This window comes from Grampus griseus (assembly GCF_964374135.1).
Source record: "Grampus griseus genome assembly, chromosome: 3".
Classification (NCBI taxonomy): Eukaryota; Metazoa; Chordata; class Mammalia; order Artiodactyla; family Delphinidae; genus Grampus; species Grampus griseus.
The window spans coordinates 116,930,659-116,943,917 of NC_139019.1; the positions used below are offsets into that span (position 1 = coordinate 116,930,659).

Here is a 13,259-nt window from a genome sequence, read left to right on the forward strand (position 1 = left end):
TTTTGGCTGCGTTGGGTGTTTGTTGCTGCGCACGGGCTTTCTCTAGTTGCGGCGAGTGGGGGCTACTCTTTGTTACGGTGTGCAGGCTTCTTATTATGGTGGCTTCTCTTGTTGCGGAGCACGCTGTGCTCTAGACATGCGGGCTTCAGTAGTTGTGGCACGTGGGCTTCGTAGTTGTGGCTCACAGGCTCTAGAGCACAGCCTCAGTAGTTGTGGTGCACAGGCTTAGTTGCTCCCCGGACCAGGGCCCGAACCCGTGTCCCTGAATTGGCAGGCGGATTCTTAACCACTGTGCAACCAGGGAAGTCCTCCTCTTCAACTTCTTGACTAACATGATTCTCAGCTAATAAGACATTTTAAAGACTTTTGAGTTCTTCCCTTTAGAGATGTGTTGTCTCTATACCCGTTAAATAGTGACTAGCTCCCAAATAAATATCCTTTCTATTCTTTTGCATACCTCATCTATGCATTTAATTACTTGCAAAATAAAGTAAATGGACAGGGAGTCCTTTTCACTTCCTTTCAGTGTGTTTGATACTAATCCTTTTGCACAAATCAGCAGTTTGGGTACTGGACCAGTGAAACTACTTTGATTTATGTTTTAGTTCAGAAAAAATGGGGGGGCAGTGTGGCTTTTCATAGAATGGGAGCCTAGAGCTATTTTCACTAGATTGATTTTTTTTTGTCTTAGACAACTATGGAGTAAGAGGTTTATGAACATAAAAGTCAAAGAAAGTTTTAAAATAGCTACCATCATGTCCTTCTATATTGTTTTGTGTGTGTCAGGAAAATATATTATGCTCTATTATTTGGGAATTCTTTATTGACCATTAGAACTATTAATGTCTCAAAGATCATGATTGCCAAGAACTGGAATGAAAACTAAGCTAAAATCCAGGTTTTCAATATGGAAATTGAAATATACCTTAAGTAGAGCAATGTCTAAGGAAAATATTTTTGTATCTCTGGAAAATTATAGAGGTTGCTGAGATATCATATTTCTTAACTAGCTGCATGACCACCTTAATTTAATGCATTTTATTAAGCAGTTGAAGAAAACCAAACCATTCTATAGTGTAAATGTTCAGCAAATATTCAGTAAGTATTCTGAGCTATTAAACAATTATAACACAAATATTCTCTTTAAAAGTTTATATTTCAAAAATGGAGGATTAGACACACATACCCAAATACCTACAAAAGAGAAATTAATGTAATAAATGTCCCAAGTGATTTTATCTAGACGCTATAGTATAAAAGAAAATGAAGATGCCTGCCCAATTGGCTTAATCATGAAAGTCTTTGTTGGTCAGGGAAGTTTTAACTTGTTATATAATGGGGGAAACTGCTTTGAGAAGAGTTTGGAAATGATGGATATTACTTAGGCAGGGAATGAAATGAGTATATCTGTTTCATGAAAAATGTTATTGGAAGCAGGAAATTGTCCACTTTGACTAAAATATATGAGTGCTGTAGGAGAGGATACAAGTTGAGACATATTAGATCCTGGAGAACAAGCAAGCATTTATAAACTGTAAGAGACAAAATGAGAATACCCATCTTGCTCATGGGAGGTGAATAGGTTCCATTGAATAAAATTATCTGGAATACTTCCCAACACAAATTATATACCAAAACATCCTGCTTCCTTGTTAAAGCTTCCTTGTCCACAGCAAGGAAGACTTTCAATTAAGTGCTGATGGTCTTTGCTTCCTTTTTCAAACATTTTTGATATTCTCTTTCAATGACTTATTTTGGAGATCAGAGTTTTCCTAGAGCTTAATTCTCTGAAATCTTCAACACCGGGAATGTAAAATCCAATGATGAAGAGTGTGTCATCATTAATAACTACCTTTCATCACTCTCAGGAACACACACACACACAAAACCTGTCATGAATTTCCTAACCAACACTTTACCAATTGTATATTTGCAAAGTGCTATGTTAACTACAGTTCGGTCTCTGTAAACACTTAAAACTTCTATGAAAAAAGTATTTCCACTGAAGTGAAAGCTGCTCCTGTGGTGAAACTAAGGATCCCAATAAATCAGTGGTGCAAAATGTGTATCTCAGTGGTGCAAAATGTGTACCCCAGTAGTACAAAATGAGATTCTATTCTCCAAAGGCGGAATGGATGAAAGAATAATTAAGACTTAAGAGTATGCATTTCCAGAATCTGTTACTTACGGTTTGGAGCCACATGATGTCGCTCTGTACCATAAAATTGATCCGATAGAGCGAGAAAGAAAGGAAAAAAATCCCTCCTATTCTTACTGTAAAGAAGCTGCATCCACCATCCAGATGCTGAAAAATGGAGGATGCAGTGGGACTGGACTGAATGGGCAGGAGATATCTCTTCATTTTGAAACAAGACCCCCTTCATGAGAACAAAGCACTGCGGGCTTGAGATGGAGTTTTCCTGGGGAATCGGCCAGGAATACCGGCGTTTGCTGCTCTCACTTCTGTTCCTTGCAACCTGGAAGGTCGGGAGCGGCCAGGTCCGCTACTCCGTCCCGGAGGAGGCCAAACATGGCACCTTCGTGGGCCGCATCGCCCAGGACCTGGGGCTGGAGCTGGCGGAGCTGGTGCCGCGTCTGTTCCGGGTGGCGTCCAAAGGCCGCGGGGACCTTCTGGAGGTAAACCTGCAGAATGGCATTTTGTTTGTGAATTCTCGGATCGACCGGGAGGAGCTGTGCGGGCGGAGCGCGGAGTGCAGCATCCACCTGGAGGTGATCGTGGACCGGCCGCTGCAGGTGTTCCACGTGGAGGTGGAGGTGAAGGACATAAACGACAATCCTCCTGTGTTCCCGGGAACACAAAAGAATCTGTTTATGGCTGAATCCAGGCCGCTTGACTCTCGGTTTCCACTAGAGGGCGCCTCCGATGCAGACATTGGGGCCAACGCTCTGCTGACTTACACACTGAGCCCCAGTGACTATTTCTCGCTGGAAAAACCATCCTATGAAGAGCGAGTAAAACGTCTTGGTTTAGTATTAAGGAAACCTTTAGACAGAGAAGAAGCCCCGGAGATTTTTTTAGTGCTTACCGCCTCTGATGGCGGCAAACCTGAGCTAACTGGCACCGTTCAGTTACTCGTCAAAGTGCTGGACGCCAACGACAACGCCCCAGCTTTCGACAGAACACTCTATGAAGTGAAATTACTGGAAAATGTTCCTAATGGAACGTTGGTAATTAAACTTAACGCCTCAGATTTAGACGAAGGCTTGAATGGGAATATTACATATTCATTCTCAACTGATATTTTACCAAATGTGAAATCCAAGTTCTACATAGATCCAATTACTGGAGAAATTATGGTAAAGGGATATATCGATTTTGAAGAAAGCAAATCCTATGAAATTCTTGTAGAGGGCATTGATAAGGGGCAGCCCCCACTTTCTGGCCATTGTACAGTTATGGTGGAAGTTGGCGACACCAACGATAATGTCCCAGTAATGGAATTCAAGTCCTTGTCCCTCCCAATTAGGGAAGACGCTCCACTGGGCACCGTCATCGCCTTGATAAGTGTGTCCGACCTTGACTCCAGTGTCAATGGGCAAGTGACTTGCACCCTGTCGCCCAGTGTTCCCTTCAGGCTGGTGTCCACCTTCAAGAATTACTATTCGCTGGTGCTGGACAGCGCCTTGGATCGCGAGAGTGTGGCGAACTATGAGGTGGGGGTGACCGCGAGGGACGGGGGCTCGCCTTCCCTGTCGGCCACAGCCAGCTTGTCCGTGGAGGTGGCCGACGTGAACGACAACGCGCCCGCGTTCGCGCACCCCGAGTACACGGTGTTCGTGAGGGAGAACAACCCGCCCGGCTGCCACATCTTCACGGTGTCGGCGCGGGACGCGGACGCGCAGGAGAACGCGCTGGTGTCCTACTCGCTGGTGGAGCGGCGGGTGGGCGAGCGAGCGCTGTCGAGCTACGTGTCGGTGCACGCGGAGAGCGGCAAGGTGTACGCGCTGCAGCCGCTGGACCACGAGGAGCTGGAGCTGCTGCAGTTCCAGGTGAGCGCGCGCGACGCGGGCGTGCCGCCTCTGGGCAGCAACGTGACGCTGCAGGTGTTCGTGCTGGACGAGAACGACAACGCGCCCGCGCTGTTGCTGCCTGGGCCGGGCGGCGGGGCGGGCGCGCTGAGCCAGCTGGTGGCGCGGTCGGTGGGCGCGGGCCACGTGGTGGCGAAGGTGCGCGCGGTGGACGGGGACTCGGGCTACAACGCGTGGCTGTCGTACGAGCTGCAGCCGGCGGTGGGTGGCGCGCGCAGCCCGTTCCGCGTGGGGCTGTACACGGGCGAGATCAGCACGACGCGCGCCCTGGACGAGGCGGACGCGCCGCGCCATCGCCTGCTGGTGCTGGTGAAGGACCACGGCGAGCCGGCGCTGACGGCCACGGCCACCGTGCTGCTGTCGCTGGAGGACAGCGGCCAGGCGCCCAAGACCTCTACGCGGGCGTCGACGGGCGCCGCTGGCGCGGAGGCCGCTCTGGTGGATGTGAACGTGTACCTGATCATCGCCATCTGCGCGGTGTCCAGCCTGTTGGTGCTCACGCTGCTGCTGTACACGGCGCTGCGGTGCTCGGCGCCGCCCAGCGAGGGCGCGTGCGGGCCCGGGAAGCCCACGCTGGTGTGCTCCAGCGCGGTGGGGAGCTGGTCTTACTCGCAGCAGAGGCGGCAGAAGGTGTGCTCTGGGGAGGGGCCGCCCAAAGCAGATCTCATGGCCTTCAGCCCCAGTGTACCTGACTCTGGGGACAGAGAGGATCAGCAGCCAGCAACTGAGGATTCTCTTTCAAAGGTTAGTGTATAAATATCCTTTATTTACTCTGAAGTCTCATATTCTTTAATTTTAAAAAATTTATTTATTTATTTTTGGCTGCATTTGGTCTTCGTTTCTGCACGCGGGTTTTCTCTAGTTGCGGCTATCGGGGTCTACTCTTCGTTGCGGTGCGTGAGCTTCTCATTGCGGTGCCTTCTTGTTGCGGAGCCCGGGCTCTAGGCACGCGGGCTTCAGTAGTTGTGGCACACGGGCTCAGTAGTTGTGGCAACTGGGCTGTAGAGCGCAGGCTCAGTAGTTGTGGCAACCGGGCTTACCTGCTCCGTGGCATGTGGGATCTTCCCGGACCAAGGCTCCAACCCGTGTTTGCCGCACTGGCAGGCGGATTCTTAACCACTGAGCCACCAGGGAAGTCCCTCATATTCTTTAATTCTATCAATTTCTTCTTAATTAAAAAAATTCTCAGAACCAAATTTCTCTGAATTAAATGTTTACTTCTTACATACCTTTTTAAACTAAAATCTTTTAGAATTACAGGACACTAAGGCAATACATGTTGTTTTGTTTTTATTCTTAATTATTCAATGCATATTATAACTAGTGTTATAAATTTTGTGGTTACTATCTTCACCTACTTGTTTTCAGTTGTAATCAGCTTTTAGAGAGCATTTTCTTGTTATTTGCTCATAATACACTGAAAAGTGCACAGAATGAATATTATAGCTCTATCAGCTACTTGGAAGTGAAAACTTCTATTACCTCCACTCCAGAAGCCACTAAAATGCACCTCCCAAATATCTTTCCCCTCTTTCTCTCCCAAATGTAGCCACAGTTTTAACTTTATAAATGATTTTGACCTGTTTCCTAAATTTTATCTGAATGGAATTGCACAAAATGTGTTATGTGTGTGCGTGTGTTTGTGTGTTCTTCATATTTATCATTCACCATTGTATGGAATAATCCATATTGCCATATGTACTTGGAGTTCATTTAATTTATCATGTTCTCTGGTACTTTGTTTTATGAATAGGGTGTGAGTTATTTGCTCCACTCTTGAGAATTTTACATTATTTCTCTTTATGTCTATTTCACATATTTCTGCCATCAATATATTTGTAACATTTTCAATGTCCGTGTACACACTTTTCTCTATTATTTAGCTACGATCGAGATTAGTGGAACATAACCTATGTACGTATCTTCTTCTTTAATTGATAATGTCAATCAGTTTCACCAAATGCTTTTACCTGTTCACACTCATGCTAGCACTGTATGAATTCCTATTCTTCTTCATCTCCACAACTTGGCATTGTTAGTTTATTTATATTGTTGCCATTTTGCTGGATGTGTTTATGTTTCTTGATTTGTAATTGAGGTTGAACACCTTTTGGTGTTATTATTGTTGGCCAATTTTAGATCCTATTTTGTGCAGTAGCTGTTCAAGTCTCCTACCTATTTTTCCTATGCTGTTGTATTCGTCTACTGATTTTTGAAATTTTTCATATACTGTATATAACCCCTTTCTTGATTTTGCACTCTTCTACACTGTGCCTTCTCTTTTCGTTCTTTTGTCCTTTGGTGAATAGAAATTTTTTATTTTAGTTAAGTTCAGCTTATCTTTCTTTTCTTCTTGATCCTGTTCCATGAAGATAATTTCTTGTGGTGTCTTTTGTTTAATTGGTCACATTACATATACAATCCATTTTGAATTTTTTGTCTTTGTTGGGACATAGGGGTCAAGATTAATTTTCCCCAAGGATATTCAACTGAAGCAAGACCACTTGAAAAAGATGAGTTCCACATGTTTTATAAAACACTTTTCTGTTATATAACCATGGTCTTTTTGTTGTTATTGTTGTAATCTATTTGACTTTTTTTTCATTAATGTCATGTTGCCTCTTTCATTTCCACTTAAATTTGTATGTAAATTCCATAAAAACAACTCGGTGAGGTTTTGATTTGGACTGCATCGTATCTACTGAGAAACGTGAAACTAGTTGACATCTTTACAATAATGTCATTCGGTTCATGAGCATGCTCTATGTATCTAAATAACCTGTAATGTTTCTTAATATTTTATAATTTTCTGTGTAGAGGTCCTATATATACATCTTTCATTAGATTTACTCTTAGATAATTGTCATTTGTGATCATTATAAATATCAACTTTAAGCTAAAAATCTTTTCTCTGTTTACTAATGATACGTATGAAAATATTTTGTATTTTTCTATTGACGTGTTATTCAGCTAACTTGCTAAGATAATTTATTAATTCTAATAATTTGTCTGTAGGTGCTTTGTATTTTTTGATATAGACAATCATTCTATCAGAAAATATTGAGAGTTGTATTTTTTCCTTTCCAATCCTTATATCTTTTATATCTTTAGTATGCTTTATGGGATTGGGTAGGACCACTAGTACTCTGTTAAACCGAACTGGCAATAGTGGACATTCTTGTCTATTTATGAACTCTAAATGAAAGTTCATATTTTATTATTAATTATTATAAATAATTATGAATTATTTATTATTAATAAATTAATAATTTATTATTAATTATGTTTGCTGTAGGTTTTAAAAAATTATTAAAAATTCCCTTCTATTCCTCCTCTTTTTTGTCTTCATTTGGATTAGTATATTATAATTATTTCATTTTCTCCTGAATTATCTTTTTAGTTATACATTCTTTTACTAATTTCTTTATTGATTTCCTGGATACTATAACAAGCATCATTGACTTGTTTAGTATAGATTAAACTAATACTTTTGCCACTTACAGACAATGCTAGGACTTTGAATAATAACTCCATTTACTTGCTCTCACTTTTTCTTTTAATATTATGCCTTTCAATTATACATATACTCTAGGAACAGATTACATTATTATTGTTGTTTTATACAGTTACTTTTTTAAAAAATTAATTAATTAATTAATTTTTGGCTGTGTTGGGTCATCGTTGCTGCAGGCAGGCTTTCTCTAGTTGCGGCCAGCAGGGGCTACAGTTCGTTATGTTGCGCGGGCTTTTCATTGCGGTGGCTTCTCTTGTTGTGGAGCGCAGGCTCTATGTGTCCGGGCTTCAGTAGTTGTGACGCATGGGCTTAGTTGCTCCACGGCATGTGGGATCTTCCCGGACCAGGTCTTGAACCCATGTCCCCTGTATTGGCAGGTGGATTCTTAACAACTGTGCCATCAGGGAAGTCCCTAAAGTTACTTTTTCTTGTTTCTTTCTGGGATATCTTTCCTTATGAATAAATTCTTTAATATTTCTTTTAGTGGTGGTAAAGAATTATTTAATCTATGGAATATGAGAAATATGCTTATTTTGCCAACACTTTTGAAGAATAGTTTTGCTGAATATTAAGTTCTGTGTTGTAAGTTATTTTTCCCTCCAGTGCTTTCAGATGACATTCCATAGTATTTTGAGAAGATGGCTGTCAAGTTTATTGTTCAGGTAGTGTAATCTTTTTTATCCCCCTCTAGCTGCTTTGTAAAATTTTTCTTTGTTTTTGATTTTCAATGGCTTTATTATATGCTCAATTTTAGTTTTCTTTGGTTTTATCTTGTTTGCAGTTTTTTTTTCTAAATTTATTTATTTAATTTTGGCTGTGTTGGGTCTTCATTTCTGCGTGAGGGCTTTCTCCAGTTGTGGCAAGCGGGGGCCACTCCTCATCACGGTGCGCGGGCCTCTCACTATCGTAGCCTCTCTTGTTGCGGAGCACAGGCTCCAGACGCGCAGGCTCAGTAGCTGTGGCTCACGGGCCCAGTTGCTCCGTGGCATGTGGGATCCTCCCAGACCAGGGCTCGAACCCGTGTCCCCTGCATTGGCAGGCAGACTCTCAACCACAATACCACCAGGGAAGCCCTCGTTTGCAGTTTTTAAAGCTTCTTGAATATGTGGCTTGATGTCTTTCATCAGTATAGGAAAATTCCAGCAATCTGTCTTCGAATATTCCTTCTGCCTCATGCTTTTCTCTCTTTCTCTTCTGTAACTCAAGGAATATGTGTGTTAAATCCTTTCACCTTAAAGTAATTATACCACAATAAAGATGTTAAAAAATATTTTCACCATATCTCTTATATCTACTCTGCCCTCTCTATTTTTTAAACATCACTTTTGGTCTCTATTATATGCTGTATATTTTATTCAGACCAATCTTATACTTCAGCAAAATTCTTTTCTTATTATTAAATCATCAACTGAATCTAAACTTCAATTATGATTTTTTTAAGCTTTAGGATTGTAATGTCCATTTAAAAATAGATTACAATTTTCTGGTGAAATTATTTATTATGTATTTATTTCAATACCTTAATCACAGTTTATTTGTGATCCGTCATATCATTGTAATAATTGGATCATCTGTGTGTCTATTTATTCATTTTTTTCTCATGATTCTCTTTCTTTATAAGCCTGATAATTTTGTATTGAGTTCTGGGTATTGTACATAAGAAGCTGTAGTTGTTCTAGATGTAATTATATTCCTCTAGAAATGGATAAAGAATTTATAAATATCTGACAGATATGAGTTTAGAACATTTATGGAAAAGTTTGAATTGAGATAAATATTTTATCCCTTTTTCTTTTTTGTCTACTACAATGATGTCTGTCATTACAAATCTTCTGAACATTTTATTTTTCTCTTTCCTACTGACACCCAAGTTCTATTTTGTACTCTCATACAAAGTAAATTTAGTGGAATAAAGATTCTGTACTTTATTTTAAACCCCTTTTCCTTCCTCCACTCCCCTTTCCTTGGTACATAAGAACCAAGCTTATTGAATTTATTACTCTTTAGTTACCCTCCTTTCTTCTTTCTTACCCTAGGTACTTGCTAATGGTATAAGAGTTTTGCATCTCACCAAGTTTCCACTCACTTGACCTAGGATTTTTTTTTGGTGGGGGGGATTTTTTTTAATTCAAACAGAAAGTCACTAAAATTATAATCATCCTCATCAGTTCACTCAGTCCCATGTAATTAATTCTTTTTCATCTTGATCTTTTACTAGCACTTTTATGAATTCATCAGTTTTCCATTAGAGTTCTGAAAATGCTTATTCATTCAGTTCAGCAGTACAGTCAGTTACCAGAAATCTGTACTTGTCAGAGTCTTTTCCATGAATTCCTTGAAGGTGAAACCCTTTTATAGGAACATTTTTGCGAAAGCATCAGAGTACACCCAGAACTGTCTGTAAAAGACAAAAAACTTAAAAATAACCATGATTAAAGATTTGATGAAAGTTCATAATAATGCAATCAACAAGGAAATTTAGTTATTTCTGAGATATACATTTTAAAGTAATAACTAGAATTATGACTTATAACATTATACCAGAACATATAAGCTTTTTAGAAATTCCATGTAATGTCTGAAACATTTATATTAACATATTTCCATACAAATAACCCAAAGAAAGTTTAGTATTAGTTGTTTTTTTGTTTGTTTGTTTTTTATACTGCAGGTTCTTATTAGTCATCAGTTTTATACACATCAGTGTATACATGTCAATCCCAATTGGCTAATTCAGCACACCAACATCCCCACCCCACTGTGGCTTCCCCCCTCGGTGTCCATACGTTTGCTCTCTACATCTGTGTCTCAGCTTCTGCCCTGCAAACCAGTTCATTTGTACCATTTTTCTAGGTTCTACATACATGCGTTAATATACGATATTAGTTTTTCTTTTTCTGACTTACTTCATTCTGTATGACAGTCTCTAGATCCATCCACGTCTCAACAAATGACCCAATTTCGTTCCTTCTTTATGGCTGAGTAATATTCCATTGTATATATGTACCACAACTCCTTTATCCATTCGTCTGTTGATGGGCATTTAGGTTGCTTCCATGACCTGGCTATTGTAAATAGTGCTGCAATGAACATTGGGGTGCATGCGTCTTTTTGAATTATGGTTTTCTCTGAGTATATGCCCAGTAGTGGGATTGCTGGATCATATGGTAATTCTATTTTTAGTTTTTTAAGGAACCTCCATACTGTTCTCCATAGTGGCTGTATCAATTTACATTCCCACCAATAGTGCAAGAAGGTTCCCTTTTCTCCACACCCTCTCCAGCATTTGTTGTTTGTAGATTTTCTGATGATGCCCATTCTAACTGGTGTGAAGTGATACCTCATTGTAGTTTTGATTTGCATTTCTCTAATAATTAGTGATGTTAAGCAGCTTTTCATGTGCTTCTCGGCCATCTGTATGTCTTCTTTGGAGAAATGTCTACTTAGGTCTTCTGCCCATTTTTGCATTGGGTTGTTTGTTTCTTTAATATTGAGCTGCATGAGCTGTTTATATATTTTGGAGATTAATCCTTTGTCCATTGATTCCTTTGTGAATAATTTCTCCCATTCTGAGGGTTGTCTTTTCATCTTGTTTATGATTTCCTTTGCTGTGCAAAAGCTTTGATGTTTCATTAGGTCCCATTTGTTTATTTTTGGTTTTATTTCCATTACTCTAGGAGGTGGATCAAAAAATATCTTGCTGTGATTTATGTCAAAGAGTGTTCTTCCTATGTTTTCCTCTAAGAGTTTTATAGTGTCCGGTCTTACATTTAGGTCTCAAATCCATTTTGAGTTTATTTTTGTGTATGGTGTTAGAGAGTGTTCTAATTTCATTCTTTTACATGTAGCTGTTCAGTTTTCCCAGCACCATTTATTGAAGAAACTGTCTTTTCTCCATTGTATATCCTTGCCTCCTTTGCCATAGATTAGTTGACCACAGATGGGTGGGTTTATCTCTGGGCTTTCTATCTTGTTCCATTGATCTATGTTTCTGTTTTTGTGCCAGTACCATATTGTCTTGATTACTATAGCTTTGTAGTATAGTCAGGGAGCCTGATTCCTCCAGCTCCGTTTTTTTCCCTCAAGACTGCTTTGGCTATTCGGGGTCTTTTGTGTCCCCATACAAATTTTAAGATGATTTGTTCTAGTTCCGTAAAAAATGCCACTGGTAATTTGATAGGGATTGCATTGAATCCGTAGATTGCTTTGGGTAGTATAGTCATTTTCACAATATTGATTCTTCCAATCCAAGAACATGGTATATCTCTCCATCTGTTGGTATCATCTTTAATTTCTTTCATCAGTGTCTTATAGTTTTCTGCATACAGGTCTTTTGTTTCCATAGATAGGTTTATTCCTAGGTATTTTATTCCTTTTGTTGCAGTAGTAAATGGGGGTGTTTCCATAATTTCTCTTTCAGATTTTTCATCATTAGTGTATAGGAATGCAAGAGATTTCTGTGCATTAATTTTGTATCTTGACCTAGGATTTTAAAACTGGATATGACCTAAGAGATTGTCATTCCTCTCAATTTAATGATGACTAAATTGTGGCCTGGAGACAAAAATTTGCTTGAGGCCACATAAATATTAATGTGAATGCATAGAATAGAACGAAAAGTACTTGAACTTAGCTCCATTGTCACTTTCCATTATTAAATGAGCTCATCTGGGAATAATGAAGACAATAGGATTGTGAGTAAAAGCTATGCTTAATTTAACTTACTTATTCCCTCAGAGGTACTTTAAAATTACTCTCCGATTTTCTCAGAATGACTATATAATATAAACATTTTAGCACAATATTTTGTAGGGAGTTTGAACGATTATAAAAGTAATGTAAAGATATGTACCATATGCATACAGTGTGTGGTTGTAAGATAAATTATTTTCCACATATAATTAATTTTTTGTCAAATTTGATGCAAGTGCATAAACTGTCTATAATCTTTAAAAGATTGCTTCAACTTCACCTGTTATATCTCAACAGTGTGTAGACCTATATAATTTTCTACATATAGCAGAGAAATATATCTTATTAAAATTTTATTCTGGAGTTTTTTAGGAAATGAAAGATATCTAGACTCCAATGCAAAATTAAAATTTCTCATGTACTATCTTCCTGAATGATTTCCAGTAAATTAAGCAGAGGCACCTCAAAATACTATCTGTTTTCCTTAATCGAAATTCATTGTCAGGAAAGGAGTCTTAGTTTTGCAGTGGGCCTTATATATAACTGAAAAACTTCTAGAAACTATACAGTAATAAAGTAATCTATAATATTCGATTGAAAGAATGGTTTGGAAAAAGATTTAAACAATCTTCTCTACCTATGGAGTCCTCTATGGAATTACAACTAGAGAGTCTATACTTGTTGAAAAAGTAACCTCCAAAAAAAGAATTGAGCCATGAAAGACAAATGCAGGTGATAATTTTAAAACACTATATAATCTAACAGATTTGAGGAGAGCTCAAATGTCAAGAGTCTGGTTTTCTTCTGTACATATTTACATGACAAAAATTACAAACAAAAAAGCATATGATACTATTGATGGCATTTTCTTCATTGAGTATATTTTTTAAAGTTTTAAATATTTACTGAAAATATTCTGTAAATTACTATGCATGTATTGTTAATACCACACCATCAGTTGGATTTTAAGCACTTAATATTTACTTTTCTCAAAAGTAAATTT

General features: G+C 39.1%; 1 protein-coding gene across 1 annotated transcript in view; it reads left to right on the top strand.

Annotated features, from left to right (window-relative positions):
* Positions 1-2,409: 2,409 nt before the first annotated feature.
* LOC309819592 (protocadherin alpha-C2) overlaps positions 2,410-13,259 on the top strand; it is a gene marked incomplete at its 5' end in the record, with an annotated part of 157,208 nt that continues 146,358 nt past the window's right edge. The window contains one exon of the mRNA XM_082649926.1: positions 2,410-4,794. Within this exon, the coding sequence (XP_082506052.1) occupies positions 2,410-4,794 (2,385 nt within the window). The remainder of the gene's footprint in view (positions 4,795-13,259) is intronic.